General features: G+C 45.8%; 2 protein-coding genes across 2 annotated transcripts in view; both read right to left on the reverse strand.

Annotated features, from left to right (window-relative positions):
- lck (LCK proto-oncogene, Src family tyrosine kinase) overlaps nucleotides 1-6,405 on the reverse strand; it is a 35,372-nt gene extending 28,967 nt beyond the window's left edge. The window contains exon 1 of the mRNA XM_035393754.1: nucleotides 6,129-6,405. Within this exon, the coding sequence (XP_035249645.1) occupies nucleotides 6,129-6,198 (70 nt within the window). The 5' untranslated portion in view covers nucleotides 6,199-6,405. The remainder of the gene's footprint in view (nucleotides 1-6,128) is intronic.
- Nucleotides 6,406-17,292: 10,887 nt separating this feature from the next.
- On the reverse strand, nucleotides 17,293-25,090 carry fam167b (family with sequence similarity 167 member B). Its single transcript, XM_035402763.1, has 2 exons — nucleotides 24,457-25,090; nucleotides 17,293-18,418 (listed from the first exon to the last, which is right to left on the reverse strand). The coding sequence occupies exons 1-2, from the start codon at nucleotides 24,871-24,873 to the stop codon at nucleotides 18,155-18,157; spliced, it is 681 nt and encodes a 226-aa protein (XP_035258654.1). The 5' UTR covers nucleotides 24,874-25,090; the 3' UTR covers nucleotides 17,293-18,154.

Here is a 25,090-nt window from a genome sequence, read left to right on the forward strand (position 1 = left end):
GTTATGAGTAGCATGCTGATTCTGTTCCCTAAATTTACTAGGAAGTGTCAGTACGCCAGCCACTTCTTTTATGAGTGAAACGCCTTAATTCACAAATTTAAAAAAAAGGTGTAGATTGTGACGTGTCATTTAAACAGCTCGTTTACTGGTTTAATTAACAGGTCTGACAGTTGGCATGAATTGTTCTCTCTAAAAAAAAAGGACCATGCTTCAGGCCTAGTTCTGCCTAGGTGCTTTAAGACACAGGAAACATGGTGTAGCAGGTATGTGAAAGCGTGCCGCCTGGAACAGAACAGACTCAAAGGTGACGTACGCCCAGCACCTGTCTGCAAAGGCCTCTTTCAGTGCTTCGTTTTAATTGCCATTTAAAGCAGCGGCAGTATAACCACAACCTCGGATGTGTTTCACTAATAACAATTTCCGCTCTTTCCAGGGGTATGACAGCCGGCTGGAGAACACAACAGAAGCGAGCAAATAAGTGAATGAAATGTGCGATTTTTGAAAATACCCCAAAATCGCATTTGGGAAATTCTGTGAAATTAAATTTCATATGCGTCCACTTTTTACAGAGACATTGTCACAAAGACACTTTAAAGTGTGGATAAAAAGAAAAATCGGAAGGTAAAAAAACAGGCCTGAACCACCCCCCCCCCCCAAAAAAGTGAGCAATTAAGGTTAAAAAAAAATTTTTTTTTTTAAACTCTTCAGTTGGAAGGCATGCTACACCCATTCCTATCAACATCATGGCATCACTGTAGTCCTCAGGCTCACAGTACTAGAACCTAGAACCACCACCCCCCCCCCCCCCCCCCCCCCCCCCAAAAAAAAGAACTCACTGGCTTCTCTGTTCGTCTGAAACAAAGAGGGAATGAAACGATGGGATTAATTCCCTAAGCGGTCAAAACCACCACACGTCCAACCGTCGCCACGCACATTTTCCCATAATGCAAACCAAACTGAGACGAGAACGGGCTGAACTTCACCGAGCATTGAGAGGCCTTTGGCCGCAAAAAAAACAAAAAAACAAAAAAACACAATGTCTCCAGTTTATGGGAATTTGAATTTAATGCAGAGAAACGTCGGGGATGAAGGAGAGTTCGCACAAACGCATCGTTCTCCTCCACGAGGGATCTGAGCAGCCTGTTGTGTAGAACCGCACAGTAGGGCCTTATACGGGGCAGGGGAACACGTTTGGAAGAATACAGTGGCATGGCAGTCGCGTAAGAGCTCTCAGCTTCAAGATATGAGAGCACTGAGAGATTAAATAAGCATGTCTTACGCTGATACGCCTCTGTGCCGATCGGCTTGTCCAGTTTACAGCCGATCCAAAGACATGTATGTTAGACGTGTACGTGAAGGCGTGTATGTCAGGTTCAGTATGCTCCAGCCATTGCCCCTGACTAAGGCGCTGGCCGCAGAGCTGGAGTTGGTCCCCGGGCGCTGCACTGCGGTTGCCCACTGCTCCTAAGCAGCTAGGATGAGTCAGAATGCAGAGGACGCATTACCTCACAGGGCCAATGCGGTGTCCCCTCAGCTTTTTTTTCCACATTTTTTGCAGTCTGAGTATTTTCCTCCCACCTTTCAGATTAAGCTTGATTTACATGACATTACATTACAGGCATTTGGCAGACGCTCTTATCCAGAGCGACGTACAACAAAGTGTGTATAAGTGTAACCAGGAACAAGTGTGTTGAAAACCCTAGAGGGGAAGTACAGTTCCAAGTGCAGGGAGCAACCGTATAGTTTAACGTGGGCCCTGTAGGTCAATCTGATCAACACAACCAAAGGCAGCAACAAAGCAGTCTAAGTAGGCACAAGTGCAATAACTAAAATAAACAGAGATAAACAGCCTACGTAGCTACAAAACTAAGCTTACATAGTCAATTAGAGACTACAGGAAGGTAGGGAGGGATGCTTTATGCATTCGTCCTCTCATAGTAAAGTCTGGATAAGAGCATCTCCCAATTTCCAGTAATGCAATGACACCACATGTATTATGAAACCAATAATTTTTCTAAACTTACTTTTAACTTTTTTTTTTTTTTTTGCTGTAAACTGTGTTTTGTGATAATTAATGTGACCACTTGTGAAAATTATGCTTTTTAATACGTTAGCAATAAAAATGTTGTTCTTAATGTTTTAAGTAGTTGGCTACTGATTGTTAATAACATTGTTACAATAAGGGAAAACAGAATGACTGTAGTATGTTTTGTTACCTGACATGACATCTGGTTCTGATAAACTGTCTTGGTTTCAACGTCACCCTTCATGATACAATATCTGTGCCATTTGGTAAAAAGATTCATTTCAACTGAAAAAAAAATGTAATTCATAATTTTTAGATATTAAAAATATAAATGTCTAAACTTTACAGATTTTAAACATTTTTGATAAATGTACTGATTTAAAATAGAATTTTTTTTTTAATATATCATTGTTTGCATAGATTAGGCGATAATAATCAATCAAGTTACTGCTCATGACGTGGTAACTATTACACAAACACAGTCAGGAATTTTAATGCAGGGCTCAAGTAAAGTACAGAAAACAGTAATTTAATATCTAATGTCTTTAACATCTCATCGAACAAGATGGCAGACAAAACTCTCAGGGAAATGTTTCATTGGCTCCTGCCAAATGCTCTATGAGCTAAAACGAAACGTGCAAGCTTCTTCATCAACATGGCTGTCAGTTCATCGTCATCGTGTTTTATGAGTAAACTACTTCCCGGGCTCCATTATTAACCTGGGGGGTCATGTGGGGTTTAAAAACCATGAAATATATTTTTTACTGCAGAATCATGAATACAGTCACAGCTACAGGGCAGCTACAGTTGTTTGGCATAATGCAAAGCAGAGTGTCGGCAATCTCCTGTAGCCGTGACTGTATTCACCATACAGCACGGCCTCGGGTGCCATATTGCTTTTATGAAACAGTTGCAACATACATAAACAATTCATGGATTTATTTTGTAATATTATTTGTGAGCAATGGCGTGTGCACGGAGTGATGCTATTAACAAACAGGCTGTTTGATTAATTGTTACTACATCGGGTTTACAATCATGATGTCTCAGCCAATCAGCATCCAGGATCGAAACAACCTGTTTTATAAATGACAGGATATAAACATGACAGTGGTTTACCCAATATCTTGATCATATGCTTAAATATATTTTCATATATTTCAGGATATATTTTTATGCTAAAGCAAAGGTGAGGATTTGTACGATGCTGGGCCTTCCCTTCTGAGAAGACGCTTCATCCAACCATTCCAGGTTCCTCCACAGTGTTGTCAAGGCAACACAGTGCAGAACACAACATTAGTTTATTAATTTGAAGGTATGATCATTGAGATGCTGGCCTGGACAAAACAATAATTTCTCCTAAACCAGAGTCACACGTAATTACTTCTGAATTAGAGTTCGAGCACAGCAATCGCCAAAATTAATCATTAAAATGTCTGAAATTATAAAGAAAAACAAACAAGCCAACAGCTCACAGGAAAATGTTCAGTTTTAATTCAACTTTGTTAGAGTTTGTATGAATCCAAAAAAAATCGTATACACTCTGTCAGAGTAAGATGTAAAAATAATGTCCAGTGTTAATTCAACTCTAACAGAGTGAATGTGAGTCTGATAGGGACTGCATATACTTGGTAAGAGTCGATGTAACACTGAACATTTTACTGTGTACTCTACCATAACCGATTTAGCACTGAACATTTTACTGTGTACTCTACCATAACTGATTTAGCACTGAACATTTTATTGTGTACTCTACCATACCTGATTAAGTACTGAACATTTTACTGTGTACTCTACCATAACTGATTTAGCACTGAACATTTTACTGTGTACTCTACCATAACTGATTTAGTACTGAACATTTTACGGTGTACTCTACCATAACTGATTTAGCACTGAACATTTTACTGTGTACTCTACCATAACTGATTTAGCACTGAACATTTTACTGTGTACTCTACCATAACTGATTTAGTACTGAACATTTTACGGTGTACTCTACCATAACTGATTTAGCACTGAACATTTTACGGTGTACTCTACCATAACTGATTTAGCACTGAACATTTTACTGTGTACCCTACCATAACTGATTTAGCACTGAACATTTTACTGTGTACTCTACCATAACTGATTTAGCATTGAACATTTTACTGTGTACTCTACCATAACTGATTTAATACTGAACATTTTACGGTGTACTCTACCATAACTGATTTAACACTGAACATTTTACGGTGTACCCTACCATAACTGATTTAATACTGAACATTTTACGGTGTACTCTACCATAACTGATTTAGCACTGAACATTTTACGGTGTACTCTACCATAACTGATTTAGCACTGAACATTTTACTGTGTTAATTTGGTCGCGGGTGAAAGCTGAAAAGTTGTTTTCAGTGTATCTGCAACATGGCGGCAGCGTTGGTGAGTGTGAACATTCACATGGTCTTTTTTTTGTAACAGAAGTCACATAATTTGGCAGCTGATGGCGGGGGAGGGGGGGCGGAGTCATGAGAGAAATTGCTTGCTCAGGGAGAGCAGAGCCTACGCAATGGATATCCGCTGGGGGGGTGGGGTCTGCAAGAGATGGGAGGCTAATCATCCTCATCAAGATAGCTTGAGGAATAATATCTATCATATCAGTTCTTGATATATACCAATCCTGCTGGGATTCTCACGCACAACCATCTCTAAGGTTTACAAAGAATGGTCTGAAAAAAAGAGAAAAAATCCAGTGAACGGCAGTTCTCTGGGTGAAAATGCCTTGTTGATGGCAGAGGTCAGAGGAGAATGGCCAGACTGGTTCGAGCTGATAGAAAGGCAACAGTAACTCAAATAACCATTCGTTACAACCCGAGGTATGCAGAAGAGCATCTCTGGACGCACAACACGTTGAACCTTGAAGCAGGTGGGCTACAGCAGCAGAAGACCACACCAGCAATTGTCAGCAATTCCTGGCTATGAACTGTAATCGTTTATGTCTCATTTTTCATAAACGAAGGAAGGCCTTTGTACAGTAAAACGTATTATTTGGATATAACGTTTTTTTATTTACCCAGACATCTGCAGGATTGTTTGAAAACTTGACTGCTATTTATAGCGTATTTGGGCCCAGGCCTGGTTCAAAGTAGGCTAAGGGTCCTGCTAACACTCTGTCAGCTCTTTGGAATAATGGTGATACGCCCAATCTGGACCATTCCCCGACAAAACTGACACTTCTTCGAGAATTTCACTTCAATTCGGAGCTCTGTTCTTACTACATTAACCACAGTTATGATAGTGCATAGAATTAATAATCGACTAGCAAGTGGAGATAACTGCTGTTCTCAGGGTTCATCACAATGAGTGTCCAATGCAATATTTTCTTCAGATTTAAGACTCCTGTTAAAATTTAAATTTTATTTAAAAAAAGATCCTGTGAGGATTTTTAACCATAATAATAAATTGGAACAGAGACAATTTGTCTAATAACTAACGTGAAGGGAACCTCATAATGGCAAGAATTATGGGCTCCATGAAGCACATTTATCAAGACTTTTACCAAGAAATCCGTAAAATGACTCAAATGCAATCATCAAAAAAGGAGGAAAGTAAAATTTTTAACTGGAACATAAATTTATAGTCTCACAGTCCAAGTGAAATCCTGTAGCTTTTTGTCATCATCATATCATTATATTAAATTCAAACTACTTCTGTAATATTCAATTCTAATCTCCCACTTGGTCTGGTTTTTAGGGTCTTGGGGGAAGTACATGAGCGGTTAATTAAGATACGTTATCTTCGACCACGTGTGCACTTTAATACAATACAACGACAAAGTTTTATCCATCTCCGGCCAGTTCAACACATGAGTTTCTTGCCTAAAACCCTTCAATTTGTGAGCCAACAATACAAACCACGTTCGAGGGACACAAGCCACGGGCCGTGCTGTTTAGAAAACTGTATGTATGTTAAAAGACATTTTTTTCTTCCATACAGTGTCAAAATGTAGAATAACAAGAATAACTCATCGTTTTATCCCCCATTTTCACTGGTAAAATTGCTGGGGTTTTGTTGTAGTTTTTATAGTGCAGGTGAAAACGCTTTTCCCACTTACCTGAGGTGTGTGTAATTCTACGCCACTGGATGATGGAGTTTCTAGTGACCCACAGATGAATCGCAACCATCCATGACCAGAACTGCCGAATATCCCCCACAAAAAAATTAAATTAAAAACGTGTTGTTTGAAAACTGAATTTGATTTAATAAATTATAATAATACAAAGTTGGAAAAGTTTGGAGCAAGTGCTCCTTTAAAAGAAGAGGAAGAAGAAGAAGAAGCAGCAGCAGCAGCAATGCGATTGAGGTGCTCTGGCCTGAGTTTGTGTGCCACTGTCTCACATCCTGGTGAGGACAGCGAGCATCAACTCCTCCTACCATCGTGTGTGACACGAGACTCGCACACGCGCCCACACACACACACAAACACACACGCACACACAAACACACACGCACACACAAACACGCGCACACAAACACACACGCACACAGACACACAAACACACACTCACATACGCACACACACACACACGCACACAAACACACACTCACATACGCACACACACACACGCACACAGACACACACACAAACACACACTCACATACGCACACACACACACACACAAACACACACTCACACACAAACACGCGCACACAAACACACACTCACATACACACACACACACACGCACACAGACACACAAACACACACTCACATACGCACACACACACACACGCACACAAACACACACTCACATACGCACACACACACACGCACACAGACACACACACAAACACGCGCACACACATACACACGCACACATACACACACACATGCACGCACAAACACACACTCACATATGCACACACACACACACACACGGACACATACACACGCACATGCGTGCACAAACACACGTGCACAAACACACACTCACATACGCACACACACATGCACACAGACACACACACACACAAACACAGACACACAAACACACACTCACATACGCACACACACACACACACGGACACATACGCACGCACATGCCCGCACAAACACACGTGCACAAACACACACTCACATATGCACTCACACACACACGCACACACACACACATGCACACAGACACACATACACACATGTACACACACACACGCTCCCATATGCACACGCACACACCACAACAACAGTGAGGAGGCCCAGAACTTCCTGTTGCTGGGAGACGACAGGTTCATGCCTGCACAGCAGCAGCGTAACAGACTTTCACAGGTGTTACCTGCGCAGCTGTGCAGCCCAGAACGTTCCGTTACTTTCCCTCATAATGAAGGGCATCTCCTTATGTGTGTGTGCGCGTGTGCGCGTGTGTGTCTGTGAGAGAGAGAGAGAGAGAGAGAGAGAGAGAGACAGTGTGTGTGTGTGAGAGAGTATGTGTGTGTGTGTGTGTGTGTGTGAGAGAGAGAGAGAGAGAGAGAGAGAGAGAGAGAGACAGTGTGTGTGTGTGTGAGAGAGAGAAAGGGAGAGATGGAGACAGATAGTATGTGTGGGTATGTCTGTGTGTGTTTGTGTGTGTGAGACACTAAGTGTGGGAGAGGGACAGAGAGTGTGTGAGAGAATGCGACAGAGGGAGAGAAAGAGAGAGAGATAGAGTGTGTGTGTGTGTGTGTGTATATGTGCTCCCAACACAATCTGTAAGTCCCCCACATAGACCTACACACAGAGCACTCACCATGTACATTTTTCCTATACAGTTGTCACTTAAAAAACACTCATTCAAGGCTACTGTGCTATTGTTTGCTACCACTGCATTTAACGTGCGGTTTCATGGTCTGACCAGTGTGGTCTGAAGTAGGAGGTCCACACTGTGATTTGCCAGATGAAATACTGGCATACAAGGTAAACATTGCAGTTTAAAATTAAATTGGGATTCTGTATGATCTTAAATCTAATACGGTACATTCTTATCACAGCTTGTTCGACTGATATCTCCCATGTGACCCTCTTCAAAGACAAAAATGGCTGAAAACACCCCCTGCTGTTGAAGGCAGCCCACAGACAGCTTTGCTTTCGTGACTTCCTGCCTGCCGCTTCCTGTTGGTCACAGCCCCTCAGCAGATCGCAGCATCTGAGCCGACGCGGGCGAATTACGAATTGTGCGTCACAGTGAAATCCTCCCCCCCCCCCCCGCCCCTAATCCCTCTTGGCGTACAGCTCCTTCTTTTAGTCCAAGTCATTCAGCAGCGAGAAGCAGAGAACTGTTCAGCAGGAGATGGGGGGGGGGGGGGGGGGGTTTTGGGGGTGGGGGGGGGGGGAGTGGTTTGCGGGAAGGGAGATGGTGTTCAAACATGTCTGTGCTTTGCGGCACCTTAGGGTGCAAATAGTACCGGGTACACAACATTCGCAGTCTTTTCCAGGACAGTGCTGCCCAACCCTGTTCCCGGAGATCCAACGCCAAGCCTATCAAAGCCCACCTCGTTCAGCATATCTTGTTGTGTCGCTGCTCAATAGAGTCAGGAGTGCCAAATCAGGGATGAAATGAAAACCTCTTCACATGTGGGCCCCTAGCAGGGAGAAACAAGGTGTTGAAGCGCGTCTGTGATTCCGGCACCGTCGGGGTGCACACGAGTACCAGGAATTCATGATTAATTCCCATCAACGGTCTGTTTCGAGGACAAGGGCTGCCCGGCCCTGTTCCTGGAGGTCTACCGTCCTGTAGGTCTTCACTGGAACCCAAACAAAGCTGCACCTCATTCAACGACCAGAGAGCTCATTGAGCGGCTAATTATTAGAATCAGGTGTGCCAAATTAGGGTTGAAATGGAAACCATTCTTTCCTCATTCCTTTCTAACTCAACCCTTATTCCTCTTAATCTCCCTCCTATCCCTCCCCCTCTTTCTCTCTCTCTCTCTATGTCTCTCTCTCTCTCTCTCTCTCTCTCTTAAAAAACATTTGGCTAGTAATATGCTCTTCTTTCATTCTGATAACCTACTTAAACAGACGGTGCGGTGAGTAATTGATTGAGACGAATTAAGCCCTTGTGAAAGTGATAACGGTGTGGAAAGGAGAACACACAGAAGACGGAGAGAGAAGCAAACACCGGCTTTTTTTTTTTTTGTTCAGAATTTCATTTTTTTTTTCTCCCTTTCGTTTTGAAGTTCTTCTTCACCTCGTTTCATTTAGCGCGGCTCCGAGCTCATTGTTGCAAAACCACAGACGCCAATGTTGCGGCGGCAGAGCGCGCTTGAGCAAGGGCGTACAGGAAGTAAGGCCAGGAAGCGAGCTAAAAAGTAGGTACTGTTGAGACCGCTGTGCTAAAGAAAGCTATCAGGTCTCATGTGTTTAAAAAAGCCATTTTATTTTTCATCCTTTCTCCAAAAAACGAATTCTTACTATGAAATATATATTTATGTATATGCACATACAAACACAAACACACACACACACACACACACACACACATGCCTGTTACTCCTGTAACAAGACCACAAAGAATTATGCTTATTATGTCATACTTGATCAATTTTCAGTGCAAATCACGATAGTTCTTTAGACGTACTTGCGATTTTGTTGTACTTCAATGATAAAATGAAACCATTCCATTGTAAAGATTGCATGTTGTTTGGGCGCGGTGTAGGCAGAGAAGGGAAGCAGTGAGACATAGTGAAAAACCACTAAATGTGAAACCGTATTGTCTTCGGTGCTCAGCCTTTCTGTGTACATTCTCGCTCGGAAACACCGTTAGTCATCATGTATGAAGAGGTTTAGGTTTCGCTCATTATGTCCGATGGTGCCGGATGTGTGTGTGTGTGCATGCATGTGTGTGTGTGTGTGTGTGCGCGTGTGTGGTGTCTGAAAATACTGTGTGTGTTGAACGTTTGGAGAGTTGAGTTTTCAGGTGGAAAGACAGTGTTGAAAGGAGGTTCCTGCTGCAGGTCTGATGCTTTGTGCTTCGCAAACATTCATGCACACACAACCACACACACACACACACACACACACACTCAACCACACACACACACACACACACACACACACACACACAACCACACACACACATACACACACACACAACCACACACACACACACACATATACACACACACACACACACACACACACATAACCACAACCACACACACACACACACATACACACACACACACACACACGTAACCACACACACACACACACACACACCCAACCACACACACACATGTGCAGTCACACACACACACACACACACATGTGCAGTCACACACACACACAACCACACACACATACAACACACTGCCATACATACACACACAAACATGTGCAGTCACACACACACACATACACACACACACAGACAGACATAAATACAACACACTGCCATGCATACACACACACGCACACACAGAATCATGTGCAGTCACACACACACCTAAACACATACACACACATAGATACAACACACTGCCATGCATACACACACACGCACACACAGAAACATGTGCAGTCACACACACACCTAAACACACACACACACACACACATAGATACAACATACTGCCATGCATACACACACACGCACACACAGAATCATGTGCAGTCACACACACACCTAAAAACATACACACACATAGATACAACACACTGCCATACATACACACATGCACACACAGAAACATGTGCAGTCACACACACATCTAAACACACACACACACACATAGATACAACACACTGCCATACATACACAAACGCACGCGCACAAACATGTGCAGTCACACACACGCACACACACAGACATAAATACAACACACTGCCATACATACACACACGCACGCACACCCAGTGGGGGTGATACTATGTGACCTGTCACACAGACAGTATTATTTAATTTGACGTCTTTGCTGACAGGTCCTGTCCTCACATTTGGCTAATGAGCAGACATCTGGGGGAACAGGTTTTTGCGCTGTGTGGTATTTCTCTTCTGATGGGCACTGAATGGTGGTGATCAGCGATGCAGAACGACACGATCGGAACTCGTGTTAGAAGACGTTGTCCTGTTCGCTGTGGCAGCCTCAGTTGACATATGCACAGGGTGTAACTGTTTGTCGTTCTCGAACCCCCCCCCCCCCCCCCCCCCCCCCCGACACCAGCTACCGGTGATGGACTACCTGTGCGAAATCCACTGAAGCCTGTAATTACGTCTTTCTAGAACCGCTGAGTAAGCTCAGTCTGTATCTTTGTATAGATAACTCAGTATGTTGTTAGCTATGGATATGGATATTAAAAGTGTATAGATGGTTCAGTATATTGTTGTCTAATGAATATTGTGAGTTCCTGCAAAAGAGCATCCGTGCTCAGTGAACCTACCCTGGGTAAATAACAGTTAAATAAAATTTTAAAAACGTTTAAAGATAGATAAATTTGCTGTTGGCTATAGATATTGAAAGTATATAGATAAATTAGTATATTGTTGGCTATGGATATTGAACGTCTCTTGATAGCTCAGTATGTTGTTGGCTAATGAATATTGTAATAAGTTATTGGCTATGGATATTCAAATTGTATAGATAGCTCATTATAATGTTGGCTGTGGACGTTTGTTAAAGGTTATTCACAGTAATGCATTGCGCAAGTTCCTAGCTAGCTAAGTTTACGATTCAGACCAGCTGACATTTTGCTAAACTTGCTATTGAAGCCATTGCCATTGGGAATTACAACCGGCACACAAAGGGATGGCCCATGACCATGAGTTTGAGAACCTGTGACCTATGGCATTATGATGTCATCCTATGGCTTTGTGATGTCACAATGGACATTCTAAACCCAGGCCTATATATGTGCTATATCATTGCCTCATGCAGGATTCCTGGGATAACAAGCTGTATGGAAGGTGGCAGCTGAAACAAGAAAAAATGAAGCCTCAGGTCCAACCTGATCATGCCTGATCCCACACTGGTGAATAACCATGAATGAACAGTACCAGGAAGGTTATCAATGTGGTGCTATTTACTGAACTGCAATATAATGTTATTTACTGAACTGCAATATAGTGCTATTCACTGAGCTGTGAATATGTGAAAGTTTTTTGAAAATACATGAAAGTACTATGTATGTGCATGTGTGTGTGTGCGTGTGTGTGGTGTGCATGTGTGTGCGTGTGTGTTTCTGTGTGTGTGTAGCAATCTGGTTGTGAAATGTATTTACCATTGTGTTTTTAGAAGATGCCCCCTCGCTCTCTCTCTCTGCCTCTGTCTCTCTCTATCAATTCAATTCAATTTGCTTTATTGGCATGAAATACATACAGTAAATATTGCCAAAGCATTACATTAAAAAAAATAATAATAAAAAATAAAAAATAAAAAAATAAAAAAATTGCAGAAATTCCAAATAGAGGGAGGAGAGAGAGAGAGAAAGAAAAAAATCAATAGACTGTTTATACTAGGATTTCATTAATTAATTATATGTACAAGTTGAACAGGTAACACATTGTACCTTTTATCTGGGTAGTTTCTCTCTCTATCTCTCCCTCCCTCCCCCTCTCTCTCTCTCCCTCCCTCACTCTCTTTCTCCTCCCTCTCCCCCTCTCTCTCTGCCTCTGTCTCTCTCTCCTTCCCTCCCTCCCTCTCTCTCTCTCCCTCTCTCCCCCTCTCTCTCTCTTCCTCTCTCTCTGTCTCTCCCTCCTCCTCCCTCCCTCCCACCCTCTCTCTTCCTCTCTCTCCCTCTCTCCCCCTCTCCCTCCCTCTCTCTCTCCCTCCCTCCCCTCCCTCTCTCTCTTCCTTCCTCTGTGTCTCTCCCTCCCTCCCCCTCTCTATTTCTCTCTCTCTCAGAGCAGATCGAACATTAGTTATGAAGAAGGGTCTCTCTCTCTCTCTCTCTCTCTCTTTCTCTCTCTCTCTCCCTCCCTCCCTCTGTGTGTCTCTCTCTCTCTCTCTCTCTCTCTGCCTCTGTCTCTCTCCCCTTCCCTCCCTCCCTCTCTCTCTCTCTCTCTCTCTCTCTCTCTCCCTCCCTCCCTCTCTCTCTCTCCCTCTCTCTCCCTCCCTCCTTCCCTCCCTCTGTGTCTCTCTCTCCCTCCCTCCCTCCCTCTGTGTCTCTCTCTCTCTCTCTCTCTCCCTCCCTCCCTCCCCCTCTCTCTGTAGGTATGCAGTAATCTCTGTGTACATCAGGTACACCTGGTCTTCCCTCCGTGCCCCAGTTGCGGTGGGATTCCGCTTCGTTGGGTGCGCGTCACTACGACATTTCGGTTACCCGCCCGTTCCGCTCCGCTCCAAATTTTCGGCCCACTTTTGGGGGAAATTTTTTGTAATTTATTTTTGGTTCACAACATTATTTGCGCAGAAAACTCGAGCTGCGATGTCGCCGTCAGGCAGCGACGGGGTGGTAACACGCGTCGAATGTCACGGGGGGCGTGTGTCGCCGTGGACGCCTGCAGGTGTTTCAACCGGTGACCTCATTTCTCGTCTCGTGGCTGCTCTCCAACATCCTGCCGTCTGACAAATTTAACTCCGGGATCTCCCTCTCCACCTGAGCTAGCGTGTGGTGAGCGTTCTGGCGGAATAAAATGGCCGTCGTGCATCACCCACAGGTGGGTGCTGCACACTGGTGGTGGTGGTGGGTCAGGCCAGTTCCCACTCGCCACTATAAAGCACTTTTGCGCATTCAGAAAAGCGCTATATTAATGCAACGATTCATTCGTTCCTTCCTTCATCCCTCAGTTACCGTGACAATGGCCGCCCAATCGGTTCTTCCCAAGCCCAGCTTCATGCTATTGTGTCACACGTATAGTATAGACCATGCAAGCCTGTTACTACGCCGAAGGATATAGTCATTACGTACCGCACAGTCTACGGTTGCATGCCTCGGGCCAAGGGAAATTTCAGCTGAACAATGCGAGGACGTAGCACAAAGCGTGGAGGAGCTAAAAATCTACGACAGCGCCTTCGATGACATCTCTCTACAGATGCACGCGAGACGGGGAATCTACGCAGTCAGCAGATGCGTTATCGGCGCGTTTGTCCGGGCGCTGCGCAGCGCGGCGCAGTTGTGTTGTGAGGGGCGGCAGCGTAGCACAGCGGGTCAAGGAACTGGGCTTGTAGCCTTAGTAAGGTCACAGGTTCGAATCCTGGGTAGGACACTGCCGTTGTACCCTTGAGCCAAGGTGCTTAACCTGAATTACTTCAGTATAATATCCAGCATGGATGCCAATGTACAATGCTATGTAAAAATTTGGGCAAGTCGCTCTGGGTAAGAGCGTCTGCTAAATGCCTGTAATGTAATGTAATGTGTCACAAGGTCCAGCGGCAGACGAGGAAGAGGGAGACAAGGCACTGTGAAAGGGGCTGGAGTTTCATTTTTTGGGGGGGGTGGGGGGGTGCTTTTACGGACGCTGTGAGAAAGGCGCAGACGCATCAGCGGTGTGCCGTGCAGCGTAACGGACGGGCGTCGGCCCGCCGTCGGGCCCGGGAACGTTCGGCCATTTTGTGCCGCTTCCACAGGAAGCAGCTGGCGTCCGTCCCTGCTCCCGGCTCGTCCGCGGCGGCGCTCCTCCTCCTCCCAGCCGAGCGAGCGGGGCTCCCAGCCGCTGCTCAGAGGCCCGCAGGTGCCCCCCCGGGCTCAGATTTCGGCCTTTTGGAGAGGCGGGGATTACGGAAGCTGCGCGATAAGATTACGTGCACGTACCTGCGTGTGTCTGCGCGTACCTGCGTGTGTCTGCGCATACCTGCGTGTGTCTGCGTGTGTCTGCGTGTGTCTGCGCGTACTTGCGTGTGTCTGCGCGTGTCTGCGCGTACCTGCGCGTACCTGCGTGTGTCTGCGCGTATCTGCGTGTGTCTGCGCGTGTCTGCGCGTACCTGCGCGTACCTGCGTGTGTCTGCGCGTATCTGCGTGTGTCTGCGTGTGTCTGCGCGTACCTGCGTGTGTCTGCGTGTGTCTGCGCATACCTGCGTGTGTCTGCGCGTACCTGCATGTGTCTGCGCATACCTGCCGCTACCTGTGAGGACCTATGTATGTCTGTGTGTACCTGTGTAAAGTTGTCTGCGACTGTGGGGACCAGTGTGTATCTGTGTGTACCTGGGTATACCTGTCTGTACCTGTGTATATCTGTGTGTACCTGGGTATACCTGTCTGTACCTGTGTATATCTGTGTGTACCTGGGTATACCTGTCTGTACCTGTGTATATCTGTGTGTACCTGTCTGTTACTGCAGGGGACCTGTGTCTACCTGTGTGTCCTCGGGTGTACCTATCTGTAGCTGTGTGTATCTATGTACATCTCTGTGGACGTGTGTTTACCTGTGTGCATCTGTGCGTACCTGTGTGCATCTGTGCGTACCTGTGTGTTTGCACATACCCAGCTGTTTCTGTAGCTGCCACAACCTTTGTGCACGTGCGCACACAAACACCATCGCACAGGTGGGCAAACGCTGAGGGCATTTTCCCCAAAATAAAAAGCACCAAGGGACGGAAGGGGTGACCTGGTCATGTGATCGGGTGTGGCCGGGGTCATGTGACAAGCCGAAGTGCAGGCTTGTTTGGCAGTGCATTTAAGGCTTAACTAATGGCTCGTCAGAGCTGAGCAAACCCCTGCAGCTCCCAAACAGGGGTGGGTACACCGTCCTCCAACAACAGCCTCGGGACTGTTCTAAATCACAGGGCGCAGGGATCAAACAGAGACGCTGAACAAAGGCGATGTTTTTATTAAAATATTTGCATTCTGACATTGACGTTCGCGCGCTGGGCTTTGAAGGAAAGCGGCGTGACAAAGGGAGCGGTTTCCAACGCGGGTGAAAGCTGGGCACTGCCCGCAGAGTCACTGCCATGGTCTTCCTCCTCCTCCTCCTCCTCACCGCTCTCTGAGCCAGCCTTAAGGAAGAGGACATCGTGAACTCGAGCTGCACGCAGCAGGGCTTCAGAAAGCTGCGCTGTCTCTGTCTCTCTCTCTCTCTCTCACACACACACGCTTCCTGTACGGATCAGCCATAAGCAGAGATACACACGCGCGGAAGAGCGGACGCGTACACGCTAGCATACGTCCAGCCCGGGAGACGACTTGGCGCGCCCCGCGAGCAGAAGCAAAAGCACGCGGCCACGCATGTTGAATCTTAGCGCTGAGTCGACACTCTTATCCACAGGAACTTGAATAAAGAACCGATAACATTTTAAAATGTGATCCGAGTGCACAGCCGAACATTCACCTGAATGGCTTTAAAGCAGGACCCACATACAGGCACATTCGGACGCACAAATACACACAGGGTCAACGTATGAAATAATAACAACTTTATGACTCCAGGTCAACTCAAACAAAAGTTGAACGAAGAAATAGAAGAAAAAAAAAAGAAAAAAATTACACTCATCTCATGTTGGGATTTTCATCTGAACCAAAAGTAAGAAAAATTATATTTCAATCTATTTGACAAAATGCTTCTCTGTTAATATTAATATTCTCTCCAGTGTGCCTCCGTTGCCTGTTGTCAACTTGAGACTGGTCCTCATTGGACGGACATTTGACGGACAGTCAGAAGGAAAAGACTTTGCTGTCTTTGCAAAACTTGCACCGAATTGTACACAAACGCACACCCTTTCTCCCTGCTTTCTCTCAAAATCATTAATTCATTCATTTAATTTCACTCTCTTACACACTCACCCGCTTTGTCTCGTTTTTTCAACCCAGAGCACACTTTTAAATTTTTTTTTTTTTATATGCAGGGAGGAAAAACAACATGAAGACATTCTGACTAATCCTCTTGACCTTTAAAAGCATGTAGGTCCTCTTGCACTAAAGAGATACGAAAGAAGGAAGTGTTGGTGGGAGACAGAAGAAAAAAAAAAACAATCTTGACATAACAATGAAGAACATAACGAGCTGGAGAACCCGAGACAAAGAGCAAGATTTCCCTCATTCGCTCTGCCAACTTCTTGAGAACTATTTGGCTATTTCTGGTCCCCCCCCCCCCCCCCCCCAAGAAAGAAACAATAATAATCTTTAGGGAGGGAGAGCAGCTCCTGTTTCCTGTATCTTTGCCCAGACAATGAAGGGGCACTTTGGAGGAGAGAGGGAGGGCAAGAGAAAGCAGAGGCACTCTCTCTCTCTCTCTCTCTCTCGCCATCTCTTTCTCTCATCTCCTCTCCCTCTCTCTCGCTTGGTTGCTGCCTCTCTCCCCCCTCTCTCTTGCTCACTCTCTCTCTCTCATCCCTTCTCTCTCCGTCTCTCTCGCCCTCCCCTCTCTCTCGCTATCCCCCCCTCTCTCTCACTCTCTCTCGCTTGCTCGCTCTCTCTCTCTGACACCCCCTCTCTCTCTCTCTCTATCCCCCTCCCCTCTCTCTCTCGTTCTATCTCTGGCTGAGTAGCAGTGTTTCTCATGTTACCCTGCCCTCGAACCCATGACCCTGGGGGACATGGCGCTTTCTGACAGGGAAGAAAAAGGAGCGTGGACACAGGCTGACCCTTTGGGTTTTTGGGGTCACCCATCACCCGCGTGTGAGGGGTCCCTGAAAAAAAAAAAAAAAGAACAGAGACACAGCTTCCCACAGTGATGCTAAGAGATAAGCCCTGTGGTTGCCCCCCCCCCTCCCCCTTTCCAGTTTTGGGAGTTCTGGAAGGGCCCAGGAAGAGGGAGACAAGGCACTGTGAAAGGGGCTGGGAAAAAAAAGAAGGGGGAAGAACATCATTGGAGTGGGCGGGGCTTAATCGGAATGGAGGCGGGGCCCCAGCAGAGTGAGAATCCAAGTGAGTCGTCCATTTTGGTGCCGCCCCAGTGCTTAAATAGTCACATGAGCGGGTGGGAGTGTGAGGGGGGGCGTGGCTTCACCAGAGTGGGGGGGGGGGAGCCCCAGCACAATAAGAATCTAAATGAGTCGACCGATGTCCATTTTGGTGTAGCCCAGGCACTTAAATAGTCACATGAGGGGGTGAGGGTAGGGGTGGGGGGGGGGGGTGAGGGGGCGTGGCTACACCAGAGAGTGGGCGGGGCCCTAGGAGAGCGAGAACCTGCAGGAGTTGATGTTCATTTTGGTGCAGCCCAGGCACTTAAATAGTCATAAGAGAGGGTTGGGGATTAAGAAGGGGGGGCGTGGCTTCACCAAAGAGTGGGCGGGGCCCTAGCAGAGGGAGAACCGGCGGGAGTTGATGTTCATCTTGGTGAGCCCCAGGTGCTTGAGGGGCGTGGACAGGGCGAAGGCGGCCTTCATGGGGATGTCGCACAGCAGGTCCGACTCCTCCTCGCACTCCTCCAGCTCGTAGGTGGCGTCGTCCAGCATCTCCTTGTGGCGGTGGCACACCTGCTCCACCTTCAGCCGGTGGATCTCTGCCCGGAGGCGGATCAGTTGCCGGGCCAACCGGTTGTCCTGGAGCTGCATCTCCCTCTGGGGACGAGAGACATTACATTACATTGCATTGGATTACATTGAATTACATTACATTTATTGGGCAGACACTTTTATCCAAAACCACGTACAATAAGTGCATTCCGAAGGTCAGTGGAACGACTACAAAACAGAAGGTCCGATAAATTACAATACTCGTTAATGTAAGTTATTCATAGCCATGAACACATTAAGTCCAGTTCACACAGTAAGCGTAGGCTAGGCCAGAGAGTAATGCTAAGTCAAACCAGGAGGCACGACGACGAGCCACAACATCAAGATAACGGTACGATACAACAAACGGGCCTGAGAATCACCCCCGAAAAAAAGCCTCGCTCTCAATGCACAATGCACTGTTTAAAAAAAACTGCATTCCATTGCATTACATTGAGTGGCACTGCATTTAATGATTAGGGAACTGTGGTTTCAACTGTAAAGGTTCCAGGTTCAGATCCCTTGTAGGACACTGATTCAGGAACTTGAACACCTTTGGTAAACATCCTGCAGTAGACATACAGTAAGTCACTCTGAGGACCAGTACCTGTGATGTGATGTGATTTCTCTTCATTCTGTTTTTTACAAACAACATGTTTAAAGTTGCTTACTGCATTATTGAGCAGAGACTCACACTAAAATCAAACCCCAGTCTCAATGCATAATGCGCTGTTTTTTAAAATTGCATTCCATTACAATTGGGTGACCAGTGTAGTATAACAGTTAGACAACTGGGTTTATAACGTTTATAAGGTTGCACAGGTTTGCTTCCCAAGTAAGACACCGCAACAGTGCCTCTGAGCAAGATACTTAACATGAACTACTTCAGTATAAATCCAGCACAGCCGTTAAAGTGGAAAAGGCTACTCTGGGGGAGGAGATTCAACATAATCCCTCTTCGTTTCTGTTTTTACAAACAAAGCATTTCACCGTGCTTGCTTTATCATTGAGCAGTGAGGATGAGTCCCAGACCACAGGTGTCAAACTCTGTGTCTGCTGCTTTTTTTGAGGTGCTCTCGGGCACCACCGTTTCATTAAAGTCGTTGATTGGCCGAGGAATCCACACGTGTTTTTGTCAAGGCCTTGATTGGCAGTTGATCGAAAGGAAGTGACGAAAACACACACAGAAGCTGCGGTCCCCTTGGGAATTCAGTTTGACACCCCCGGGCTAAGGTGTCAGGGAGTGTGTGTGTGTGTGTGGTGTTGCTTGTGAGTCTGGTGGCTGGTGAAGAAAGGACACAGTAACAAACAAATTAGGTTCCGCTGGACTTTTGTTCACGTTAGATATGTTGCTCAAACAAGCGAATCGATTTGCATGCGGATTCAAACCCGCAGGACCTTCTGATTGCCTGCTGATTACTGCACATGTAATCCTGCATGCCACAGACCTTCTTTCTCCATGTAAACCTGCATTTGTCAGGGGAGGGGTAGGACGGTGGGGGGGGGGGGGGGCGGGGTTACTGGTTTTCTCATCCAGCCAAAACATTGTTGCTGCCTGTAGTGACAAACCCCATGGCCTGGTTCTGACTCCCAACCATACTGGTGCCCACACAGTAAAACGTCCAGTGTTAATGCAGCTCTAACAGATAACTTTTGGTCCCAGTGTTTTCTGTTGAGAGATGAATTAGCACTGTTAGAGTTGAATTAGGGGCGACATTGCTCAGGAGGTAAGACCGATTGTCTGGCAGTCGGAGGGTTGCCGGTTCAAACCCCGCCCTGGGCGTGTTGAAGTGTCCTTGAGCAAGACACCTAACCCCTAACTGCTCTGGCGAATGAGAGGCATCAATTGTAAAGTGCTTTGGATAAAAGCACTATATAAATGCAGTCCATTTACCATTTATCATTTACCAATTAATAATTTCACTACGCATCTGTAGCCAGAAAATACAATGTTTTGTGTTAAATTGAGTCTCACAGAGTGAATTTTACTCTAATAATAGAATGCATTCCATCCCTCGTGGAATATAAATAGTATAAACGGAAAAGTTCACGCTGAGCATTTTACTGACGTAGGTGCATAATCGGTTAAAATAAACTGCTTTGAATAAGTCCATGAAAGGTTAAGCATGTGCGCAACAAAAAGGCTAATCTCTGTATTTATTTAGTCACGTATAATCTCATTATTCTGCTACTGTTACGGAGAGACGCTCAGCAGGGAGTGAAGAGAAGAGCGTTTTCTGCGTAACAATGACAGCGACAAATATTCGCGGAATTCCTTAAGCCATCAGAGAGATGGGCAACAGGGTCGGGGTCAATTAAGGAAATTAACTGAAATCAAATTTTTATTCAAAAAAAGAAAAAAAAAGAAAAAAAAACCCATAATGTTCTGCGGGTATTTTTTTTCAGTAAATGAATCGAGTTTCATTAATTGGCTGAATTGAACTGATTTTTACTGAAATTAAGTGGAATGCTGACACTCCTGGATTCTACACCCTCAGAAGAAAGGGATCCAAAAAGGTTTTCTGTGTCTCCGTGGAGCAGTGGTCACCAGCCCTGCACCTGGAGAACTACCGTCCTGTAGGTTGCCACTCCAACTCTATTAAAGCACACCTCGTTCAATTGCCAGAGATCTCGCTGAGCTGCTAATTAGTAGAGTCGGGTGTGCCAGATTACAGGCTGAGATGAAAATTTACAGGACGGTAGATCTCCAGGAACAGGGCTGGTTACCACTGCCGTAGAGGAATCCTGTCGCGTACAAAGGGATCTTTATCCGGCAAAATGGGTCAATCTGGGAGCGTTAACACGACTCACACCTGCCGTAGAGGGTTCCGGAAATAACGAAGAAAGGGTTTCCCCTATGGCGACAAATAAATAAATATAAATAAAAAAATATATTTCTGAGAGTGTAACCTGAGATAAATAAACAGCGAAGGGCAAACAAAAGCAGGATTACTATCCCCTGAGGGATCAGGTCACAGTCATTTCCCTTTTCACGAACCACAGAGCGCTTTCAGACAGCAGTTCCTGTGTCACTGTTCTTCTCAGCCGGGACTGACAGACAGACAGACAGACAGACAGGCAGAATATTATTATTGCTGGCTCTTATCCAGAGCTACCCAGCGTAGCATAATGTGTAAGGCGCTGGGCTTGTGAGCTGAAAAGGTCAATCGAGGTTCGATTCCTGGGTAGGACGTGGCTGTTGTAACCCTAGAGCACGGTGCTCAACCTGCATTGCTTCTGTAGCTATATATCCAGCTGTACAAATGAGTGCAATGTAAACGCTGTGTAAGTCGCTCTGGATAAGAGTGTCTGCTAAATGCCTGTAATGTGCAGAATTTTTTTTAAATTATTTATTTATTTTGCCTTTCCCCACATAGTATTCATTTATACAGCTGGATTATATGCTGAAGCCATTCAGGTTACGTACTATACGCTGCGACCAGCTGGGAATCAAACCTGCAACCTTCAGGTTACAAGCCCCGGTTCCCGCACCGTTACGCAACGCACTGCTGGACAGAGAACAAACGCAGACCCCCCCCCCCGGCTGTTTGTGAGCTCGCGGACGTAACGGCTCGAAGCGGCACGGCTGTCCCCCGCGGGGGGGGGGGGGGGGCTAAAGACCGACGTCCCCGGGCGAGGGAGCTAACGATGGCTTCGTTGTTTCTCCGCGTCCTTGGCGTCACTCTTCGTAGCGGTGGTGCGCGCGCGTGCCTCCAGGACACCGCCACGGCTGCACCACGCCCGGCAGACGGCACCCTTTTTTCTTTCTTTCCCTTTCGTGTTTACGATGTACAAGAACCCCACCCCATGTCACTCACTACATTTCACAAGCCTCCCCCCCCCCCCCGACCCGGGGGGCCACACCCAATGCAACCCTATATTGGACGGTTAAATGTGACACTTCTCTGAGCATTTTTTTGGAAAGCCTTCATCAGCGGGGGAAAAAAAAAACCTATGGGGTTAACTGACCAAATTATTCTATTCATTCAGCATGAATAAAATTAACATGAACAATACCTCTAAAAACATAAGATAATCGTTTTCGCGCCACCTCTTAAAAGGAGACACGTGTCACACACGTAAATGGTTTTCATTGCTGAGCATTACTGAGCATCAAAGAAGCCCACAGCAGACCCTAACAGAAAGTGTGAAAAGAATTCACTTTCTCGTGAATTAAGGCCAGTAAAATCGATTTCCTTGCATACCATAGTCTCTAATTACAAGCTTAGGGATGTTTAAGTTCTGCAATAACAGTATTATCTTCTCTGTTGTGGATCCTGTTCTCATACACCAGCCAAGACAGGAACTTGTTTTTTTTTTGGCCACGGCTTACAGTGCAGGTGTTCTTCCCGAAATAGAATCTTTAAAATCCACCGCACGCATAACCGCACTCATACCGACTGTCAAAAGCAACTGGGTGAGCCGAGCATTGCAGTAGGAACCTTTCACCCGTAAACTACGGCTGCGCCTGTAGGTAAACGGCAGGAAATCTATTCAGAAGTTCACGAGCGCTTCAGCTGCGTCTGTCGTTTTTGGGTCACGGTTCATTCTCTCTGTGAGATTGTCTTCAGGTTGTTTTCTCCCATTTTGTAGATTTCAATACAATAAGAGAGGGACTCTGAGACCTGAGAATTACTGGGTTTTGCCCCCGTTGTTGTTTTTTTTTTTTTTTTTTTTGTTTCGTTTTTTTTTTTTTTTTTTAAACTGTTCAAGGATATTGAGCTCTAAATTTTTTTGTCAGATTATTGCTTCCTAAAAATTGGAATTACGCCTAGATTTTATTTTATTTTTTTTTTTTATTATCACCACACACTCAAAAAATGAAAAATACAACATTTATTCTTGCTCTCATTTTGGTTAAAAAGAAATGGCCACTTTGGACCCGGTAATTTTCGTGTAGCGATTTACACTAAACCAATCTTTGGGGCAGATTTCGTCACAAGTTTATCCCAGCAAATATTTCTTCATAATGGACTGACTAATGCTTTTAGTGCCTGGGGGAAACTGCCACAACGCTCCCCCCACTCCAGACAAATGCCGCCTATAGCACCTTTTTGTATAAGCCATTTCTAAGGTAACCAAGGAAATGATGATTGTGTTCAGTGTCAGCTAATATGACATCATAGAACTGACTAGCCGGCTTTTTAGCGAGCAAACTCTCTAGAACTGACGGCGTAACCGAGACAACCGCGCATACCAGCCGAGACTAGCGAGAGCTAACATTGACAAGGTCCAGGTGTATTTGTCTCCGGCGCAAGGTATCCAGGTAATTAACGGGGCATTGTGACGGCACAAAGGAGTGCACTAGAACACAAACATGTAAATTGGTTCCCGTCATTTGTATTGTGTTTCTCAAGCTCCAGCAGGTCCCATATTGCTCTGAGCTAGACCCATCGTCTTGGACATTGATCGCAAATAAAGCGTTCACTGGCTGTTCGTGATTCAGTTCATTGCCCAATCAAAACATCAAAACAACTTTCATTGATTTGATTTTTGGATAAAATGTTAGGCATTCCCCTTTCCCATTTTAAGACACGTATAGCTTAAAATGAGAAAAGCGAATGGCTTACATTTTATCAAAATGTCAAATCTCTGAAAGTTATTTTGATGTTTGTGACTGGACAATTAACCGAATCCAGAACAACAAATACATTCTCTATTAGAGATCAATATCCAAACCAGCTCTCCATCTGTATCGCATTCCTAAATGACGATACACATCACAATGTTATAATACAGACTGGGTGTATATTGTATTGTTATTTAGGACTGCGATACAGATGGAGAGATGACATGCATTGCATTGTAACTGTATTTTGATCGTATCGTGACCATTCCTATCGCGATAGGTACTGTATGGCGATTGGCGAGGGGCACGAATACACCTTTCCATACCTTCAGCACGCATTCTTAGGAGTCCGCCCAAGTCAGCTTTTAGGGAGGCTATGTGTGCTTTCATCGACGGTATGATGCGGCGTTACTTTTATTTTCATTATCTATTAAGCTCTGTGTCGTTTTCTCACTGAATTGCATGCCTTGCGTTTAAGCTTAACGGCGGTAGCCTGCGCGTTTGCCGAAGTCACCAAACAGTCGCCGCAACTCACCAGTTCTTTCCTCAGCCAATCCAATGCGTCGTCCAGCGTGTCAAAGCCACAGACGTTACGGACAGTCGGATCCGAGTCTTTGTCCATCACGACTTCCAGCGGGTTCGCATCCGCCTCTGCGGCTAACGGGGTTCCGTTCGGGCTAGTGGGCGCCTCTTCCCAAGGGCGACTCTGCAACCTCTCCTTCCACTCCAGATACGACGGCCGACGCGTCTGAAGTTTCAGTTTTTCGGTCAGCGCTTTGAGGTTGTCCAGATCCTCGGTGTCTCCGCCGGAGTCCTCCTCACCCCCCAGCTCTTTAAATTCCATGGTCGGGGAAAGTGAGAATGTAGAGTTGCGCGCGGAGAGGTTCCCGGCTGTGTGGGCACTGGCCGTGCCGGAGAGGAGTCCTGCTGTAACCGCAGTTTTCTCATTCATAGAGCGTGGGATGTCTGGAAGTTGCGCGTGGTTCTGCGCTACCCTTGCTCCTGGAGATTCCCATTATTTTTATAGCGTCAACATATAAGAGAAGTGACCGCCCCTATTTCTGTTACGAGGAAGAGAGAGAGAGAGAGAAAGGGAGTGGAGTTAATCTGGCCTACGGAAGTTTCAGACGGATGACAAGACAGCCTTTCCCTGCTCGGTGGCCACTCAG

The sequence above is a fragment of the Anguilla anguilla genome, chromosome 1 (assembly GCF_013347855.1).
Source record: "Anguilla anguilla isolate fAngAng1 chromosome 1, fAngAng1.pri, whole genome shotgun sequence".
Lineage (NCBI taxonomy): Eukaryota > Metazoa > Chordata > Actinopteri > Anguilliformes > Anguillidae > Anguilla > Anguilla anguilla.